This window comes from Silene latifolia, chromosome 6 (assembly GCF_048544455.1).
Source record: "Silene latifolia isolate original U9 population chromosome 6, ASM4854445v1, whole genome shotgun sequence".
Classification (NCBI taxonomy): Eukaryota; Viridiplantae; Streptophyta; class Magnoliopsida; order Caryophyllales; family Caryophyllaceae; genus Silene; species Silene latifolia.
This window is the reverse complement of record NC_133531.1, coordinates 106,854,545-106,877,033: the sequence shown is the minus strand read 5'-3', so window position 1 is coordinate 106,877,033 and position 22,489 is coordinate 106,854,545. Positions and strand designations below refer to the sequence as shown.

Here is a 22,489-nt window from a genome sequence, read left to right as displayed (position 1 = left end):
CCATCTTTGTCGCGGTAGATAAATAGTGAATGATCACATAAACTATGTGAAAAACCTAGCTGCTCAACAAAAGAAGCAAAACGTGTGTACCACGCCCGTGGTGCCTGCTTTAAACCGTAAAGGGACTTACGAAGAAGACAAACGTGGTTGGGAAATTTGGGATCACGGTAGCCAAGAGGCTGGTACATATAGACGGTTTCTCGAAGGTTGCCATGGAGAAATGCGTTTTTGACATCTAATTGTCGGATGGACCATTCATGAGATAAAGCCAACGAGAGAACCGTTCGAATAGTAGCTGGTTTAACCACCGGGCTAAAAGTGTCACCACAGTCAATCCCAACTTGTTGCGTTTTGCCATCACCTACAAGACAAGCTTTATACCTCTCAAAAGTACCGTCAGATTTAAATTTATGACGAAAAATCCACATAGACCGAATAATATTCACATTAGACGGACGCGGGACTAAAGTCCACGTCTCATTACCAATTAGAGCACGATACTCATCGTCCATAGCCAATTTCCAATTATGGTCCTTAAGAGCCGACACGGGGTTACGGGGTAACGGAGATATGGCAAGGGTCGTGTTGAGGTCGAAAACGGGTTTCGGTTTGCGAATGCCATAATCACCACGTGTGACAACTTTAGTGACAAGAGGACGATTGGGCAGTGTGGATGAGTTATGGTGCGGAATTGGGTCAGTATGTGGGATAGAAGGTATAGCAGTAGTGGGTGTGGGATTATTGCGGGGTGGAGGGGATGGTGGAGGGTCAGGAGTTAAACTATCCTGACGGAGTTGGAGGGTACTAGGATGGGGGTTGGCATCATCAAGAAAATTGTAGGCGGGAGTTGGTGAGATCGGGTTTCAGCAAAGGGAAAACGGGTCTCATCAAAAAGAACATGGCGACATATAATTATTTTCTTAGATGCCATATCATAACACTTGTAACCTCGATGATTATCCGGAAAACCAAGAAAGACACAAGGCATAGACCGAGGTTGTAGCTTGTGAATTTTGGTAGATTGGATAAGAGGAAAACACAAACAGCCGAAAATGCGTAAATGAGCATATGACAGAGTTTTGAAATAAAGAGCCGACATGGGTGTTGTATAATTTAGCTGTTTATTGGGGAGAATGTTTAACAAATATGTAGCTGTCTGAAGTGCATGGTGCCAAAAAGATGGGGGGACAGACGCCCGGAGAAGCAAAGTCCGGACAATATTGTTAATGGAGCGGAGTTTGCGTTCTGCTTTGCCATTTTGAGACGAGGAATATGGACAAGTAAGACAGAAAACCGTCCTATGTTGTGCACACCAATCCCAGAATGAAGCGTTATCAAACTCTTTTCCATTATCACATTGGATGGACTTGACATTCCGTTCAAATTGAGTTTTAACTAGCTTGCGGAAGTTAACAAACATGTCATAAACATGAGATTTGTGAGATATAGGGTATGTCCAGACAAAATTTGTAAAATCATCCAAGAGAACTAAATAAAACCGGTGGCCAGAGGAACTAAGCATGGGAGATGTCCAAAGATCGCAATGTATAATATCCAATGGCAATAAAGTATGCGATTGTGAAGCAAAAAATGGTTTTTTAACAATCTTACCAATAGAACAACTAGAACAAATAGAAGGCAATTTATTTGAAGTACATGAAATGAAGTTTTTAGCACGTAAGGAACTAAAAACAGGAGGTCCGGGGTGTCCCAAACGATCATGCCAAACTGATGGAGCGAGAGCTGCAAACACGGCTGGACGCGACGAGGTTGACACGGTGATGGGATAAATCTCGCCCTGACTATTGCACCTCATTAGACGCGTCCCCGTCTTGTAATCCTTCACACAAAAACCAAAGGGGTCAAATTCGACGGTGACCGAATTGTCGGTTGTAAGTTTTCGTACGGAGACTATATTTTTGACAATATTTGGTACGTGAATGACATTTTTAAGGTGAAGGGGAGGGTGTGGTTTAGAAAGAGTAGTATGGCCATGACCACTAATGGGAATTGATTGACCATTACCAACGATGACACCATTTTTAATGCTCGAATTTACATAAGACGTGAGATTACTTGCGTCCGATGTCAAATGTGAAGTAGCGCCGGTATCCATGAACCATCGAGGATCTGGTGGAGTCAAACCGAGAGTATACATCGCTTGCTCGATGTCGGTTTGAGATGGTGGAGCAGCGACAGTATACGCCTGTTGGCGAGGAGGGAAAGAAGGCCGTGGGATTGATGAACGTGGCCAACTACCATAGCCTGGCGTCGTCGGATATGGGCACGGTGGGTAGGACCACGAGTGGGGTCCCCATGGCCAGCCACCATAACCTGTCCACGGAGCAGTTGGGGACACATTGGGTTGAGTACCTGCGGAACTCGAACCATATTCGAGCCACCATTGCCATCGCTCTGTTTGCTACCTTTATTCCCTTTGTACCCACCCTCTTTCTTCTTATTATGACCCCCCTTATTTTTATTAGAAGAAGGAGGAGGCTTACCCAGTATGGAGGAGGAAGAGTCGCCATCATCACTCTGTTTAGCGTACATGGCAGAGGAGGCGGTTGCCTTGGCAAGTCCTGCTTCTTCGAGAGTTAACATTGAGCGAGCGCGATAAAATTCTAGAAGCGGGTTGGCTTGTCGAATGACTATCCCTACGCCATGGTATGCCGGTGTGAGACCGGAAACAAGCTAAAGAACAAGTCGGTTGTTTGTGACCGGGGAACCGACGTTCTTCAACTGATCAACAAGTGCCTTTAAGCGTTGACAGTATGCTGAGACGCACGCGAAATCCGCCATAGACGTGCCGGAGAACTCTTGCTCGAGAGTAACGGCGCGGCTATATTGATTATCTTGAAAAATTCGTTAAACCCGAGTCCAACATTCCATGGCAGTGGACTCCGCTTCAACAATTGTTTCAAGAAGTTCCGTGCTAACGGTTGCATAGATCCATTGAAGGACCGTCGCATCAATAGTGTCCTATAACTCCTTCTCATCGGCAGTGATAGGCGAGGCAGGCTTGCCGGATGTTGGCTCGATGATATGGTGAAGCACGCGTGTGGCTTTTGCGTGGTTCGTGAAGAGAGCAACCCAAAGCGGATATTGGTCATTATCCATGCCAAGGGTAACAGTGACATGATTACGAATCTGCGTAACAGCGAGAGCAGGGTGATATTGATGTTTTGCCGGCATGTTTAGGGTGACGTGGGGTCTGAGAGGAAGAAGATAGCCGGAGAAAGAAGAGATCTAGGAATGCGGAAGTGATTTTGGATCGATAAACCTAGGAAGCTGATACCATAAAGGAATATATTGCTTGATTATTATTGAATGAAGCATGAGAATATATACACACTGATGAAGACGATATCCTAGTCTAACCTAAACGATATTGTACATAATTAGGGAATTTAAACTAGGTAACAAATAATTACAATAACGGAACATAATAAAACGAATATATGCGATATATTCTAACATAAACCAATTTGTTATTATGTTTTTTTTTTTATTGTATTGGTCGATAATCGGTATCCAATTATGGTTGTATGGGTTATCTTGATCAAGTTTAAGTCCTATTAAGTGAAAGAAATACAGTTGTTAATAGTTGCATCGGTTTGGTAGATTTAACAATTACTATGAGTTAGTTATCTTGTCCGTTCGGCGTATCGTATTCGTATGTTTCAGTTTTCACAATAACTTGTGAATTCCAACCTATCTAATTTTTAAGACAGTTGAAACCAAGTTTTCAAAACAAATCAAAAAAGTATACGTTACGATAATGGTCTACTCATGCGTTAATTATTACCTTCCCTGGTACAGCCGAATTGTCAAAAATCTTAATATTCCCAAATGAGTTGCACAACTTAACTCCCTCGAGTCTTCCCTTACCAGGCTCCACCTTTCACACACCTCTATCCTTTTCTATCTATAGTCCTAAATTCAACTATTCTTTAATGATGACTGATAGAGACCAAATAATAGAAAAACAGCTACTCTCGTTTAAAAAGTGCATGAAATTACAAATATTCCAAAACCCTCCAAGACTCCAAACAAAACAACTCCCAGAATAGTTTCATTTCATTGCAAAGTAAGCAAGCAATTACAAAATATAAATAATCTTGCTTCAAAGAAACTCTCTCTTCTCTTTCAACAACTACATCAATTTCTAATCACCAACCTTATTAAGTAAAACTAGCATGCCTTCCTATTCCAATATTCCCCTGTTTTCGCTCATGTTTTATTCATCCATTTAATAAATTAAAAAAACAGGGTATTTATGGAAAAATCAAATCAAAATTACACATACCCATTAATCATTTCTCTTGTATTTGCTTTGGCTGTCCCATCATTTGTTTTTTGCATTCTTGCGGAATTTAACAAGTCTAAGGTACGCAATCTTCTGCAGATGTCAACTAACTTAACTGATTATATCGACTTGTGGTCTATAATAATGCCATTTGTTTGATTATGTTGCTTTTGATAGATAGAGAATGTGAGGTTGGATGGGAAATTGTGTGAATTGCCAGGAAATAAAGCATTTGGGTTCGGAATTGCGGCTTTGATATGTAGTTCGATTGCTCAGATTATTGGGAACTTGATCATTTTTGTAAGATGTTGCCCAGATTCGAGGGAAAAAAATTCATTTTGTCGGACAAAATGGCCGACTACTGCCACCGTACTTTTTGGTGTTTCATGGTAAGCTCTAATTGCCCATCTTAATACTCCCTCCAATTCACCATTTTCTTCCCCTTTTCTTTTTACACAAGAAATAAGAAATTGAATTTGGACCAGACAAATCATCAAAAAAAGGAAATAAGGGAGAAAATCTGAATAATCCATTTATGGAAATAGGGAAGAAAATAGTGAATTGGAGGGACTATAATGTAAATTACCCTACCATGTCACCTTTTCCTTGGCTCTTCGATCTTGCTATATAATTAATGGAAAGTATTAGTTGAGATTCCGTGCTAAAACACGACATTTGTGATCCCTTCATTCAACTCCACAAGACCCTTATCTCTTTCGCACATTATTCACAAGCGGACATTCAACTTCAATTTTCTCTCGATACATAAGTAAAAATACATTCATGTGAGATCTTATTTGTTTCGTCTTTAAGAGTACTAAAAATATCTAACTTTTATAATTTTTGCAAATACGTAACTAAAGATATTTGCCGAGTAAAAACCGCGTTGGCAAACGTGATAAAGCATAATGGCCTTGTGGAGTTGAATGGAGGGAGTATAGAGGTAATAAAAATTTAAAATATTTATATAAATGAGTTGTACTTATAATAGATTGTTGTAATGTACTGATTATAATGTTAGTGATATTATAAAAAAAAAAGTACTATTTAAAGGACTTTTAGATTAAGTTATTTTTGTGCGAACCTATTTTTATTATTAAAAATAATAATAGCCGACTATTATGGAAAAACATAATTTAATATAGGGTCACTACTTTGTTATTGCATTGATCGGAAAAAATTTTATAGATGAGTTAATGTTTTAGTTTTAGTGATTTGTAGGTTTTTTTTTTTTTTTGTCAGAGTGAAAAAGATTGCTAGCTTAGGCTATTAACATAGCCATAGTTTGAGCAATCCTAATAGTACATTGAAAAGTGTCTAAGAGAAAAGCAAACCATAAATCTAATAAAATTAATCATGAGATTTGTAGGAGGATTATGGGGGGATAGGAGGATTGAGTTAGAAACGAAATGTAAGTAAAACTAATATTGCCTTTATAACGGTAGTGTATAATATGGGCCCCACATTCTTTTGTGAACTTGGAAAGAATAATTTAATTTGACTTTATAATTTATTGAGATATTTTATTATGTGTCAAATTTGTTAGTAAACCAGTCATCAATTATTATAATTTTAGCATGGGCCCACCAATATTGTCAATCATTTGGGTGGAAAAATATTGAGTAATTCTTATTCTTTTAGTGGGGATTAAGGTATTGAAACATTAGTTAAGTCTCAATCAATCATCAATTTATGCACAACTTTTAATTAATTGTTCTACATGTTGGACTCTCATACCATGCAATAGATAATACATCTCAATCAAAAGTTTAAGTTGATAATTGAAGGTTTGAAGCTCCATCATAGGTTCTACATACAAGTTGACAATTGTCGATCTCATTGTATAAGGGTTTAGATTCTCTCCATTTCCTAACAAAAATAGAGACCCTATTTCCTCTCACAAGATAATACACTATAATACAACACTTCTTGTTGTAATGTTTTTTTCCTTTATTTTTCGGTATGAAATTTGGACCGTTAGATAAAATCTTGATCGTTGAGAATTATTTCAAAAAATGGTGAGGATCCTAATTGATTATATACATGGAGAGAAATAATGAAACGAAATTAGTCACATATCACCAAAGTAACAATTCATTTACATACTCACAATGCTTAATGAGATAAGATTGCATACATTAGATCGTTTTTTTTTTTTTAAAAACTCGGTAGATATACGAATACACGATAAGATTGTTGTTTCAAACAAATGTAGTTAATATAAAGTTGGTAGTGATTAGTTGAAAATGAGTTTGTCGAAAATGGCTTATGAAAATTAGTTAGGATGGAAACTTTGGACCTACTTCTAGTTCTATCTAGTTTAGTATCTCTATTCTTAATTATAAAGGGTTCGTTATCTGTTCTCTTTTTTATATCTTGTTCGTAATTTAGATAGTCGTAATTCCAAATTAGTACAGTTGGAATTAGCAACAAGCCACGTTCACTTCCCCTCCAATGCATGCATATATGCGAATGGTTTAATTAACATACAACCACCACCACGTTAGGGTTTTCTTAACATACATCATACATGACTTGTAAAGTTGAAATCTGAACTACTCAACTACTTCAGAGGTTGATATACATAGTGCCAAAGAGAAGGTTTGGCAAGAGTCGTCGCAGCAGGGGCGTCGCAACTCGCAAACCAAAAGTAGATGACATAATAAAATTTGTACTGCGAAAATAAATTACGTAAATATATTGTGCGGATATATATAGGGAAACAAAATTGTTGAGTTTATGGATTCAAGTACCTAAGAGGGGGAGGGGGTGAATTAGGTACTCTTTTAAAAAATTTAACTTCAACTTTATTGGATTAAAGTAAGTTAAGTGAACAAAAGAGATTAGAGGATACTTTGAATAATATTGAAAGATTGAACAAGTATCACGATGAATGTTTGCTGAAGTATGAAAGCAACAATCGTTCTGACTGTATCTATTTGTCTCAGTTTGTGGAATATAACTGCAGACCAAATGCGACAGTATGATGAACTGTTACTTCTAAGGTAAAGCGAAACAAAACAAACAAACAAAGTAAATAAGGCAGCGGAAATAAGATAAGCACTTGAACACGAGATTTTTGAATTGGTTCGGCAAGAAACTCAAGTGCCTACGTCCAATCTACTTTTTATTACTTTCCTTTAGTGATCTACTCCGAAAACTAAAAGACCCTTGTAATAAAAGAAGCCAACCTACTCCGGTTGCAAAGCTAGTACAAGAACTACTCCGTTCTATGACAAGCTAACTCGCAATCTACTCCGATTGCCAAGAGTTAAAGGACTACTCCGTCCTAGAACTCAACAACTCACAACCTACTCCGGTTGTCAAGAGTTAAAGACTACTCCGTCCTAAACTCTACTAACACACTTAAAATGTAAAGGATCAAGTTTCCACTAACACATTCTTAACAAAGAATAGAGGTGGACAACTTTTACAAGATCAACACTTTTAAGCCAGAGAGTTTAGTATAGAAAAGCAACAGTAGCCACGACTGTAGAAACTGAAAGACACTTGAAGACTTTTAAAAGGATTTTGCAAGAGACACGATTTTAATCTTTAAAACACTTTGCAAAACATGAAAGAATTAATTCAGAAAGTCTTGGGGATTTAATGAAGGAGGCACACGGTTTATATAGAGGAGGTGAGTGAAGGGGTTGCTAGGGTTTTGAAGGGTCAAAGACCTCACATGTGAAGACCATTTGCAACCACCCAACACTTGCACCAAAAAGGGGTCTTTTGCAAAGGAAGGAATAGAGAAAGAAGGTTTGAAAGACAACCTTAAATGCACATGCAATTTCAGAAAACAAAGGATGTGAGACAAGTCACATGATGACAAGTTAACACAAATATGGCAAAAAGCAACTTTTGTTTTCTTAAAAACCAAAGGATTGAATTTGCATAAAGAGGAAACATTTTGAATAATTCAAACCACTCTTCATTGGATACTACCTCCTTAATAAAAATCTGATTTTTATCTTTGTAAAATGATAATCACGTGAAAGCTTTTGAAAGATAAAAGGGACTTCAAGTTTCTCGAGTTGTGGCATAATCCAAACAGCTGTTTGCGTGTAAAAGCAAGAGTCGTCTGGACTGTTTCTATTACTCTAATATACTTAACTTTCTCACTTGTACATTAGATGACACACGACTAATTACAAAGGGATTAATAACAACTTCAACGCTTCTTAATCCAAGCTTGATTACATCATTAATCCTGAAAAGGTAAACTAAGATAACACAAATCAAATGGGCATGTTATCATCAACATAAGGAACCCAACAAATTCCCCCTTTGATGATGACAAGCCCCAAACGAATGTATAAGCAATGTAAACACCTTGATTCAAGATTTTTAAGCAAGCAAGATCAAATGATAGAGAAGGGACAATATTACCTTACCAAGGGCAAAAGCTAGAATCAAACTATCAAGACAATTTTACATTGCCCCAAACAAGAATCAAGCTAAGAAGGTTAGACAAGCCATTAGTTTAATCAATAAGCAAAGAGATTCAAAGCATGAGTTTACCTTTTTCCCCCTCTTGACATCATCAAAAGGATAGGGATGTCACAAGCATTAGAGTGCAGATATGTCATAAGAAAACACAAAAAGACACATGGAAGTGTGACAAGGTAACAAGGTCAACATCAACAAGGATTAGGCAAAGGCTAATCAAGGTTCAACATAGCTAAAGAGAGTTTAAAGTACACCACCAATTGTTCAAAATAACAAGCAAGAAAATAAGTCTTAGAAAGGCACAACCAAGGTGGAACAAAATGAAGGGACACGGGTGAGGGTTAATAGGCCGAGAGGAAATGGAAAGGCTAAGGAGAGGAGGCTTGTTCACCATCCGAGCCACTACCCAACGGATCATCATCCACATTAGCATCTTCACCAACCTCTTTTGTTGACACAAGGGTGGAAATAATATCCACCTCTCCACGGATGAGGTCCAAAGTAGAAGCAAGAGCTGAAATAGCCAAGTCCTTTTGGCGAGCATCTTCCCTAATCCACGCACCTAACTCAGCCACGGCATTAAGCACGTCCCGCATATTACCCGAGTTACCTTGACTTGATGACCCAACTTAGGGTCCTTCTTAATTGTCACGAAATTAACTCATCATTCTCAATTTTGATCAACATCTTCCCCATTTGCCCATCACTCATGGTATCACACATATCCAACGAACCCAAGCTAGTATTCACTAAAACCCCGTGTGCCTTGAGCACAACCGATAACCACATTCCATAGGGTAAATGAATCAAGCTAGAAGAAGGTCGACGAAGCTTGGTCGAGATAAGATTAAAACGTTTAAACATTAGCCCAACTAGGTTCACCTTCTTATGGGTAGCAATGTGATAGATTAAATATTGTAAAGCAATGGAGAGTTTTCCTCTATCACCCGAAGGATAAATTGAGCGACACAACATGTTAAAAATGATTCGAAGAGGAGGTGGGATTTGGGTGTTGCTCACGGGTCCGGGGGAGACAGTTTTGGGACAAACGGTTTGAGCAATGCTAAGAGGGGAGGCATATGGTAAGGCTACCCAAGTTTCGAGAGGGAGTTTGTCATAGCCTCCGACTTGAATATTAAGAGCGATGCGAAATCAGATTGAGTCGATTTTAGAGGCTTACCGTTCACCTTAGTGTAACAAATTCACGGATTTATCAACCCGTCACCGTTGCAAAGAATTGAATCACTTCGCTCACAAATACCGGCTCACGCATTTCCAACAACTTCTCCCAACCTTGAGCTAAAACCATGTCACGGACAGAGTGGAAAGCCGGTGGCTCGAACCAGTTTTGATTATACACCCGAGGAGAGTGAATTGCTTTAATGTTCATCAACCTTTCACAATTTTTGTAAATGGAAGTAGGGAGGTCGAGACTCTCAAGGTGAGCCCAAACAATGGCTAGATCCCACTTCGAGGTTAGGGAGACCGGATCAGAGGGAGCAAGGTAAACAAGCTTTTTCTTTGATGGTTTCGATTTTTTCTGGGTAGGTTCATTCGGATTTTCAATTGGGATTTCATCAATGGGATTATCAATGTTACTTTGTTCAGCATTTTCGGAGATTGGGGGTAATTGGGATGAGGAGGCTTTTTCTTTTCTTTTGTTGTTCTTTTTCACGGAGTCGGGTCGGACTCATGCCCAGGACTTCGATGGATTTTCGTTCAAATCAAATTCGGTTTCATCTTCAACATCTTCAACCAAAACAGTAACCGGTTCAGAGGAGGAGCTCGGAACAGTTGAGCTTTTCTTCCGACCACCACGAGTGCGTCGTCCTACCATTGTGGAGATGGGTATGTCGTCGGATGATGGAGGGTCAGTGGGTTTTGGAATGGTTGAGGGCTAGGTGGATCTGGGTTTGTTGCTGTCGTATTTGAGGTTTGTGGGGGAAAGGCGTAAGATGTTTTGACTGGTGGCATGGTTGGAGTTGGTGATGTAGGCGGGTTGGATGTGACAGGTAGGGAGGTAATTTTTGTGGGTTTGATGGGTGTGTTAAATGATGTTTTTACCATGGTGGGTTAGGGTAGGTGATATGAGGGAGTTGTGGATTTGGGAGATGAAGGGTTAGTGGGTTTAGGTGGTTTGGACGGGTAGTTGTAGGTGATGGGTTGTTGAGTTTAATGGCCCATTAAATGATGTAGGAGAGGTGGTTGGCCCGACTTAAACAAATTCAATTACTCGAAATAAAAACGCAAGGTAGCATATAATAAACGTAAATTTAGATATGAGGTTGAGTGATTACCGACTCACAAATACGGTGTCAATTTTGGTCCAAACATGATGTCAATGCACTTAGAACACTTAATAACATATATCCAATTTTAATTTAATCAATTAGGGAATTTTGTAAAACTCACACTAAAAATCACAAGCTATTAATTAACCCAATTTCAAGTCTAAATTTCTCAAAATGTTCTCTTGCAAGTGGCTTAGTAAAAATATCGGCAATTTGATTTTCGGTCTTGCAAAAGATAAGTTTAATATGTCCTTTTTCCACATGATCACGAATAAAATGGTGACGAATATCAATATGCTTGGTTTTAGAGTGTTGAATAGGATTTTTGGAGATATTTATTGCACTCGTATTATCACACATTAAAGGAATGGAGTCAAAAATAATACCAAAATCCAAGAGTTGTTGTTTTACCCAAAGGAGTTGAGAACAACAATGTGCCGCACTAACATACTCACTTTCGGCCGTAGAAAGAGCTACCGTGTTTTGTTTCTTTGAGGCCCAAGAAGTCAAGCAAGGACCCAAGAACGTTGCAATTCCGGAGGTACTCTTTCTATCCACCGTGCACCCCGCATAGTCCGCATCCGAAAAGCCTATAAGATCAAAAGGACAATATAAGGGGTACCATAGGTAGAGATTTTGGGTTCCAATCAAATACCGAAGAATTCGTTTAACGGCTTTGAAATGTGATTCTTTCGGATTTGCTTGGAACCTAGCACATAAACAAACACTAAAGAGAATGTCGGGACGACTTGCGGTCAAGTAAAGAAGTGAACCTATCATACCTCTATACACCTTATCACTAACATTCTTACCGAGTTCATCTTTGTCCAATTTGGACCCGGCTACCATAGGCGTATCATGAGGCTTACCATTAGTCATCCCGAATTTCTTAAGCATTTCCTTAATATACTTTTGTTGATGGATCATGATTCCATCTTTTTATTGCTTAATTTGGAGCCCAAGGAAGAATCCGAGCTCACCCATCATGCTCATTTCAAACTCCGATTTCATTAGTTCCGAAAAATATAAGTAAAGGAGTTCATTTGTTGCACCAAATATAATGTCATCAACATATACTTGTACAACCAACAGTTCGTCTGACTGTTGCTTCAAGAACAATGTTTTGTCAACGGAGCCTCTTTTAAAACCATTTTCAATAAGAAATTTAGACAATCTATCATACCAACATCTTGGTGCTTGTTTTAAACCATAAAGAGCTTTGTCTAATTTGAAAACATGGTTAGGCAAATCATTGTTCTCAAAACCCGGTGGTTGCTCTACAAAGACATCTTCTTCCAAATATCCATTTAAGAAAGCGGTTTTGACATCCATTTGGAAGAGTTTAATGCCTTTGTGAGCCGCAAAAGCTATAAGCAATCGTATGGCCTCAAGTCTAGCTACCGGTGCATAGGTTTCATCGTAATCAATACCCTCTTGTTGGTTATAACCTTGCACCACTAGTCTAGCCTTGTTCCTTACGATTTCTCCCGAGTCATCAAGCTTGTTGCGAAAGACCCACCTAGTACCAATGACGGTGCGATTAGGCGGTCTAGGGACTAAGTGCCATACCTCATTTCTTTTGAATTGATTGAGCTCATCTTGCATGGCAAGCACCCAATCTGCATCGGTCAAGGCGATGTTACATTTGAAGGCTCAATTTGAGATAGGAAGGCATTATGAGCACAATACTCATTGAGGTGAGCGAGTTTGTTGACGGATGATCTTGTTCGAATTCCCGAGTTGAGATCACTTGTGAGATTAGTGAGTGGATGAGAGCTTTGATGTTTCCACTTCTTTGGAACAAAGGTTTCTTGTTCCCCTCACCATTTTGCATCGATCACGGATGTTGTTTCCATTGGCACTGGAAGGTTCTTCATCCTCACTTTGTTTTGGTTTTCTTGATTTGGAGGTAGAAGCAACAGTCGTTGGGTCTGTTGCTTCCAGAGAGGAATCGAAGTACTACGTATTCCCCCGAGTTCTTTGCTCTCCTTTGATGGCGCAGTCTCGTGTCTGTTGCAATTCAGTGCTGGGAGCTTCTTCATCCGTGAACACGAAGTCTTTTCGAACAAGACCAATCTCAAATTCATCATCCTCATCCTCATCATCATCATCCATGTTTTGTACCTGTCCAAGCACACTAGATTCATCAAAAATGACATGGATGCTTTCTTCAATTAACAAGGTTCGTTTATTGTAAACTTTATAGGCCTTGCTATGATCGGAGTACCCAATAAATACTCCTTCATCACTTCGTGGATCGAACTTACCCAAATTGTTTTTACCATTGTTGTGAACAAAACATTTGCTTCCAAAACATCTAAAATATGAAATATTGGGTTTTCTTCCACGTAATGATTCATAGGGAGTTTTATTTAAAATACTCCTTATCATGACACGATTATAAATGTAGCAAGCGGTATTTACCGCTTCGGCCCAAAAGTTCTTAGGCAACTTACTAGTTAATAACATTGTTCTAGCCATTCCTTCAAGGGTTCTATTCATCCTTTCAACCACACCATTTTGTTGTGGGGTTCTAGGAGCCGAGAAGTTATGGTCTACACCATTGTCATCACAATAAGCACCAAATGATGAGTTTTCGAATTCGGTTCCATGATCGGTTCTCATTGAAACAAGTTTTAAACCAAGTTTATTTTGAATCTTCTTCAACCAAATTAGAAACTCATCAAATGTCTCATCCTTAGAGCTTAGGAAGAGTGCCCAAACAAACCTAGAGTAATCATCAACAATGACACACACATAACGACTACCACCTCTACTTCTAGTTCTCATTGGTCCACACAAGCCGATATGTAAAAGTTGCAATGGTTGAGATGTACTCATAATTCTTTTGGATTTGAAGGAACTTTTAACATGTTTACCTCTAGCACATTCATCACATACTTTATCAATGTCAAATTTTATATTAGGAATGCCTTCAACCAAATCAAGTCTTTTAAGGGTATTAAGAGTTTTTGTACTAACATGACCAAACCTTTTATGCCATAACCAAGGATCATTGTTCATTACACTCATGCAAGACATGGTGTGACCGGATAAAGAGTTCAAATTAGTTAAGTAAACATCTTTGACACGTCTTCCTTCGAGTATTAGTTCATTAGTAGTGGCATCAAAAATTCGACACATATTGGCACGAAATTCAACAACATTACCCTTATCACAAAGTTGAGAGATACTAAGGAGATTATGTTTCAAACCTTTGACAAGCCGCACATTGTCGACACAAAGTAAGGATGACTTACCAACTTTTCCAATACCAATTACTTCACCTTTCTTGTTGTCACCAAACCTTACCGTGCCACCATCATATGCTTTAAGTGAGAGGAATTGGCTTCTATCACCCGTCATGTGACGAGAGCATCCACTATCCAAGTACCAATTGCGGCCGCCTCTCACCAAGCCCTACACAAGATTAGTTTTTGAGTTTAGGAACCCAAATGAATTTGGGTCCCTTTTTGTGATCAACATAACTTGTGGTGTCTTTCTTAATGTCCATTTCTTTTAATGCTTTGGTGTTCTTATCAATGTCATCAAAACGTTTTGTACAACCATTAAAAACATGACCATTGTCACCACAATAATTGCAAATGATGTATTCGGGAAGACCTACATACTTCCTTCCTCTAAAATCGTTTTTAGGCTTCTGGATGCAACAGTCAGTCTGACTGTTCCATTTGAACCCCAAACCAGCGGATTTCTCACATTTCTCGGATTGATTCGTGAGGAAGTTTAACACGGTTTGACTTCCTTCCCATTTTTCAGTGATGTTCTTAGCATTAACAAGTTCATTGGTCAAGTCATTGACACGTGAGAGAAGATGCAAATTCTTTTCCTTTTCTCTTTTAAGTTCATCATTGTTAGCACTTTCTATGGACAATCTTTTCTCAACAATGAAGTCATGGGTGTGATTGTTGAGTTTAGACACAAGATAAATGATTCTTTCTTTAGACTCTTCATATTTAGATGTCATCTCGTCAAGTCTCTTGCTTAGATCAACGACTTCATCGGATCTATGGTGAGGAGAAGACCTAGAAGTGCTACATTCGGGCATACCTTTTTGCAAGAAAGTAAGCCTATCATGGAGATCTTCTATTTCATTCTTGAGACAAACAACCTCACTTTTAAGACACTCATTTTCATTTTCCAACCATTCACTTTTTCTTTTAAACTTGTCTAAGTCGTGGTGAAGCAACGAGTCTTAGAGACTGTTTCTCTTAAGTCTACAACTTCAACTACAAGGTCATAGATCTCATTTTCAAGAGCATCTTTGTCCTTCAAAATGTCATCACGTTCCTTGGTTAGTTGGGAAATTTGCATCACCAAGGTTGTGTTGACATTTTCAAGGTCAGAGACGTCCGTGGGAGTCAACCTAAGACGCTCTAGTTCTTTAGTCAAATGCTTGTTTAACTTGTTGACTCTTTTGACTTCATTATATGCCTCGAAGTGACGAACGCATGATCTGTTGCTTTTAGTTCATTTTTTGATTAAAGTTCTCTTGAGCAATTTCCTCAATCTCATTTTGCATAATATCAAGCTTATTGGTTTGAGACCGACACTTATCAAAAAGTTGATCAAGAAGCTTACATACTTTCTCTTTGGAGTAAGTTCTAGCCTTGGCCTTTAGATTGTTTACCTCGTTGTCGGAATCGGAGTCGGAATCGTCGGGGTTAGCCATGAGACATCTTAAGTGTTCGAGTTTTGGGTTTTTTGAGACCTTTTCTTTATCATGATTTGCAAGACACATTTTAGCCTCAAGTTCCTCCTCGATGAGTTCCTCATCTTCCTCGGAGTCGGACATTCCCCATATAGCACTCATGACTCTATGTTTGTAGTCCTTTTTAACTTTTTCTCTTCTTTCCTTAGATTTGATTTCTTCCCACTTGGGACATTCTTTAATTTGATGAGTTTTATCACCACATTTAAAGCATCCCATGGTGGAAGTAGGTAAATCTCTTAGGAAAGCGTTTTTTAGAGTAATTATTAGTGAACTTTTTGTTACCTTGGCCATTGACCAACCCGGCTAAGTTTCTTGTGAACATAGCAAACTCGTCTTCCTCCTCATCTTCTTCATCACTTGGAGAAGATGTGAGGGCGAGACTCTTTCCCTTTGATGACTCACTAGAATGCTTATCGAGATTAAACTCGTGAGCCATTAGTGATCCCATTAGTTCATGAAGAGATAGGGTTGACAAGTCTTTAGCTTCCTCTATGGCGGTGACTTTAGGTTGTCATTTAGGGGTTAGACTACGAAGGATTTTTCGAATGATGTCCTCGGACTCGAAATTCCTTCCTAGACTTTGAAGCTCATTAATAATACAAGAAAAACGAGAAGAAAAATTATTTAAAGACTAGTCCTTTGACATTCTAAACATTTCATATTGTTGCATGAGAAGATCAATACGGTGTTTTCTTACTTGGGACGTCCCTTCATATGCAAGTACAAGGGAATCCCAAATAGATTTTGCCGTAGGACACCCGGAGATTCGACTAACTTCCCCCTCACCAACACAACGTTGAAGAATCGACATTGCTTTGGAATTCTTTTCGGCAAGCTTGAAGTCGTTCTCATTGTAATTTCTTTCCTCTTTTGTCTTGGTGAAACCGTTAAGAATATCGGTTTCCTCAATGGCAAGAGGTCCATTTTGGATGATGTTCCAACATTGATAATCGATACTTTTGATGTAATGTTCCATTTTGAGTTTCCACCATCCAAAATTCGAACCGGTAAAGACCGGGATCTTGGAGTGTTTCTCGGAATCCATTACCCACGAATCAAACTCTAAGGCGGTTAGCCTCGATCAAGAGCACGAGGCTCTGATACCAATTGTTGAGTTTATGGATTCAAGTACCTAAGAGGGGGAGGGGGTGAATTAGGTACTCTTTTAAAAATTTAACTTCAACTTTATTGGATTAAAGTAAGTTAAGTGAACAAAAGAGATTAAAGGATACTTTGAATAATATTGAAAGATTGAACAAGTATCACGATGAATGTTTTTGTCAAGTATGAAAGCAACAATCGTTCTGCCTGTATCTATTTGTCTCAGTTTGTGGAATATAACTGCAGACCAAATGCGACAGTATGATGAACTGTTACTTCTAAGGTAAAGCGAAACAAAACAAACAAACAAAGTAAATAAGGCAGCGGAAATAAGATAAGCACTTGAACACGAGATTTTTGAATTGGTTCGGCAAGAAACTCAAGTGCCTACGTCCAATCTACTTTTTATTACTTTCCTTTAGTGATCTACTCCGAAAACTAAAAGACCCTTGTAATAAAAGACGCCAACCTACTCCGGTTGCAAAGCTAGTACAAGAACTACTCCGTTCTATGACAAGCTAACTCGCAATCTACTCCGATTGCCAAGAGTTAAAGGACTACTCCGTCCTAGAACTCAACAACTCACAACCTACTCCGGTTGTCAAGAGTTAAAGACTACTCCGTCCTAAACTCTACTAACACACTTAAAATGTAAAGGATCAAGTTTCCACTAACACATTCTTAACAAAGAATAGAGGTGGACAACTTTTACAAGATCAACACTTTTAAGCAAGAGAGTTTAGTATAGAAAAGCAACGATAGCCACGATTTGTAGAAAGCGAAAGACACTTGAAGACTTTTAAAAGGATTTTGCAAGAGACACGATTTTAATCTTTAAAACACTTTGCAAAACATGAAAGAATTAATTCAGAAAGTCTTGGGGATTTAATGAAGGAGGCACACGGTTTATATAGAGGAGGTGAGTGAAGGGGTTGCTATGGTTTTGAAGGGTCAAAGACCTCACATGTGAAGACCATTTGCAACCACCCAACACTTGCACCAAAAAGGGGTCTTTTGCAAAGGAAGGAATAGAGAAAGAAGGTTTGAAAGACAACCTTAAATGCACATGCAATTTCAGAAAACAAAGGATGTGAGACAAGTCACATGATGACAAGTTAACACAAATATGGCAAAAAGCAACTTTTGTTTTCTTAAAAACCAAAGGATTGAATTTGCATAAAGAGGAAACATTTTGAATAATTCAAACCACTCTTCATTGGATACTACCTCCTTAATAAAAATCTGATTTTTATCTTTGTAAAATGATAATCACGTGAAAGCTTTTGAAAGATAAAAGGGACTTCAAGTTTCTCGAGTTGTGGCATAATCCAAAATTTGTTTTGCGTGTAAAAGCAATGATCGGATGTTTCTATTACTCTAATATACTTAACTTTCTCACTTGTACATTAGATGACACACGACTAATTACAAAGGGATTAATAACAACTTCAACGCTTCTTAATCCAAGCTTGATTACATCATTAATCCTGAAAAGGTAAACTAAGATAACACAAATCAAATGGGCATGTTATCATCAACATAAGGAACCCAACAAAGTCTTGTTGAGTCCTCCGCAGCGGGCTTATAGAATTAGGTCCGTGAGACCGGCCCACAAGTAAGTGAGGTTCCATCCTAAAACCAATTGGTGATAGGAGGAGTAACCCACTTACTTATAAGCTAGTCCCCTCACTATTATTCTACCGATGTGGGACAATGCCCCTCACACACATATGGGAAGAGACCTCAACAATCTCCCCCTTTCACATGTGTGTGTGCTGAAACTCCCCCTCACTTGGCGCTACTCCGCACCCGACACAACCCCGCGTCGGGCCGACCAGGCTACTCCGCACGATGCTACTCCGCATCTCTGGTCAACCAAGGGAGAGAGTCCAACGGTGGTGCTACTCCGCAACCACGACGCTACTCCGCGCCATCTCGAGCATCGTCACCACATTGCACCTTACGGTCCCAAGCCGAACCATCGGCTCTGATACCACTTGTTGAGTCCTCCGCAGCGGGCTTATAGAATTAGGTCCGTGAGACCGGCCCACAAGTAAGTGAGGTTCCATCCTAAAACCAATTGGTGATAGGAGGAGTAACCCACTTACTTATAAGCTAGTCCCCTCACTATTATTCTACCGATGTGGGACAATGCCCCTCACACACATATGGGAAGAGACCTCAACAAAAATTTCTAAACATATATCAATAGGGAAGCTTTATAATTATTATTAATGAGTAATTAAATCATAATAATAGAAATATTGTAAGTTTTAAATCACTACAAACTATGCGATATAAAATGAGGCTCATGGACTCATGGTATTAAAACAAAGTAAACAACATTCAATAAAATATACCTCGAATTATACATAGGTTCATAGTACTACGCTGCTACTGCTGCTACTACAATTGATGTTTTGACGCTACTTTTCCGTGTTGTAACAGGATTAGTTTTGCGGCATGGGTGATGCTAATAAGCACAGCATCAAGCATGAACCGAAGGCAGGTCTTTGGAAAAGGGTGGTTAGATGGGGATTGCTATTTAGTCAAGGATGGTGTTTTTGTTACTGCTGCAATTTTGGTTCTACTTTCCTTAGGATGCACTCTAGCTTCTGGGGTCACAACACTAAGGAATAAATTTCATGTATCAGTCGATCACAGTTCCAGAAATGGTTCATTACCTGCTTGTATTAAATAACAATAAAATATTAAGTCAATTAACAATTACTCCTTTTTACATCCCAGTTTTCTAAAATGACGTTCTTTTATAATTTTTTTTTAAAATTATTTCCTTAGGATGCATTTTTATCAAAAATTGTTTCAAAACTCCAACTTAGTTGACTTATTCCGTCTGTTTTTCAACTTATTATATTTGTGGATTAGCTAATTTATACTTGAAAGGTATAACAATGGATGGAAAATAAGTTCAAAAACAAACTGAATAAAGTCATCTAAGTTGTAGTTTTGAAACAATTTTTGATAAATGTGCATTTCAAGAGGGTGGCGGAGATGAGGGTGGCCGTGAAACATTGTCACATTCAAAAGATGAGTGTGGCGGAGATGCGCATGTTGAGGTGGATGTGCGGACATACAAGGAAAGATCGGTTAAGGAATGAGGTGATTAGGGAAAAGGTAAAAGTGGCGCCAATAGAGGACAAGATGATGGAAAACCGATTAAGATGGTTTGGTCATGTGAGAAGAGACCTATGGGCCTTTGAGGTTAGGAGGTGGAGACTTGGAGAACAGAAAAAGGTCCTTAGAGGCGGAGGAATACCGAGACAGACATGGTTGAGAGTGATAGAAAGCACGATATGAGAGTTCTGGGGCTTGAGGAGAGTATGGTGACGGAGAGGGCACAATGGAGGGAAAGGATACATGTAGATTTTTAGTATTTGATGTTTTTGACAGATTTAGTGTTTTTTTATTTATTTAATTTAAAGAAATTAATTTATTTATTTTTCTCTCCTTTATTACACACTTTTTCAACAACCACTTTCTTATAGTTTTTACCTGGTTCATTCCGGATCCTTAACTCTATTTCGGTTTTTAAAAAATCGCTTTAATCTTTTCTCTCGATTTAAATTTTAAGTTTTTATAAAAGAAAGACGGAATTCGATTTTAAAACCTCTAAGTTCACCTTGACTTTCCATTACATTTTCGTTCTCCCTTTTTGTTTTTTATCTTCCCTTTTTTATTCGCATTTTGAGGCGTGCGTTCACCCATGGACGGTTCGAAAGGATGATTCATGTCAGCCGACCCCAAATCATTTTGGGATTAAGGCTCTGATGTTGTTGTTGTGCATTTCAAGAGGGTAATTTAAAAAAAAATTATAAAAGAGATTTGTTTTAGAAAATTGGTATGCAAAAGGGAGTAATTGTAAATTGACTCATAAATATTTCAATTTTGGTGTCAGAGGTTTTCAAATTTATACTCTGGGTGACTTAGGTAGAGTTGGCATAAAGGGCCGTGGGCCGGTGGGCAGCACGGCCCGACCCAGCGAGAAAATTGAGGAAGCACGGGCACGGCACGCCTGGGCTTGAGGCGGGCTCCGGCGCGATTTTTTTTTCAGAAATCCGTGCCTAGGCACGACACGGCCCAGGCACGGTGGAGCCCGGCACGCACCAGGCACGACGGGCTTGGCACGGCCCGACACGAAGAATGGCCCGTTGATTATTATTTATTAAACAAAAAGTACATTAATATTTAATAAACACAAATTCTCATTATAGACGGGCACTATCCGTCTATACGATAGACGGATATCATTTCCCCTCACAAAATACCCATTTGCCATAAAGTGGAAAGAACATGGGGGTGTCCCACCTTGTCCCCCTACCCATTTTATTAGAGGTCTTTACCCGTCTGTTCGCCCCACCCGTCTATACCAAAACCTATTGTTTAATAAAATATATATTTAAACCATTAATCATCATTTATTAAACAAAAAGTAATTAATATTTAATAAAATATATATTTAAACCATTAATCATCATTTATTAAACAAAAAGTACTAAAACTATATCAATTATATAATAGCTTTTTTTAAATAAAAAAAATATTAAAGCACATGGGTCGGCCCACGGACAAGGCACGAAAAGCCCATGGGCCACCCAAGCACGAAAATGGTCGTGCCTTGAGCGGGCCGCGGCGTAGGTTTGGATAAGTGGGCCTGGCACGGCACGACCCGAGGAGCCCAATATCCGTGCCTGGGCCGGGCCAATTTTGGGGCAAGGCACGACGGGCCGGCCCAGCACGGCCTATTGCCTACGCTTAAAAGGGTGGGTAAAAATAAACGATGCGGTTTTATTATACGCATACAATATGATATACGGTTTAAGCTATACAAATATCTATATGACGATATGGATTTTTGTATTTACAATACGAATGTTTTAAAACCGTATCTTTTCTACAGTTTCTAATACGATTTTTTAAGATAAATACAAAAAAAAAAAAAAAATCGCCGTAGCTTAATAATTTAAGCATATATAATCTCTCTCATTTGCTGATCAAACGTATTTAATTGGTGCTAATTTGGTTGAATTTGTGCAAATTTAAGATTTTGAGACAGTCTTTTCGCATTTTATGTAGTAATTTGTTATTAATGGACTTTTTTCTTGATAACTTCTGAGATTTAGAGGTGTTCTTGGTACTCTGATTAATCATGAAAATTGTTGATGGACTCTGGTTTTGAAGCCGTGTGTGACCAAAGGAAAAAGTGGAGGGCGATGGTTTAAGAAGGACAAAGAAGCTAGGTATAGCCTACATGCAACCCAAGCCTCGAATGTAGACTGGAAAAAAAAGAGTGATTATAGTGAAATACTCTTCTCCAATTCTCCGATGTGGGATTCTTATATGTGGAACTTATATGGGCCGGAGCTTTTATTCTTAACATTCCTCCTCACATGTAAGGTCACAAGCAAACTGGGTCTCCTTTTTTCTCCTCCAATTGCAATCACACAGGCTGGACAAGTTCAACTGAGCAACTTTGCTCGTCCAGCTGTAAACTTGGCCCAATATCAACTCAGATCGGACAAATTCAACTGAGCAACTTTGCCCGTCCGACTGCAAACTTTGGCCCATGAAACGCAGGTCTTT

General features: G+C 38.8%; 1 protein-coding gene across 1 annotated transcript; it reads left to right on the top strand.

Moving 5' to 3' along the window:
• The first annotated feature begins 3,971 nt into the window (after positions 1-3,971).
• Positions 3,972-19,628, top strand: LOC141587077 (protein MODIFYING WALL LIGNIN-1-like). Its single transcript, XM_074408493.1, has 3 exons — positions 3,972-4,390; positions 4,487-4,698; positions 19,337-19,628. Exons 1-3 carry the CDS (start codon positions 4,280-4,282, stop codon positions 19,587-19,589), a joined length of 576 nt encoding a protein of 191 aa, XP_074264594.1. The 5' UTR covers positions 3,972-4,279; the 3' UTR covers positions 19,590-19,628.
• The last annotated feature ends 2,861 nt before the right edge of the window (positions 19,629-22,489 follow it).

What these genes read in the sequence shown, in the direction of transcription:
- LOC141587077 (XM_074408493.1), top strand. Translation starts at nt 4,280, where the DNA reads ATGGAAAAATCAAATCAAAATTACACATACCCATTAATCATTTCTCTT. An exon ending in CGGAATTTAACAAGTCTAAG is followed by an intron (nt 4,391 to 4,486) that starts GTACGCAATCTT and finishes TGCTTTTGATAG; the next exon opens with ATAGAGAATGTGAGGTTGGA. An exon ending in GTACTTTTTGGTGTTTCATG is followed by an intron (nt 4,699 to 19,336) that starts GTAAGCTCTAAT and finishes GTGTTGTAACAG; the next exon opens with GATTAGTTTTGCGGCATGGG.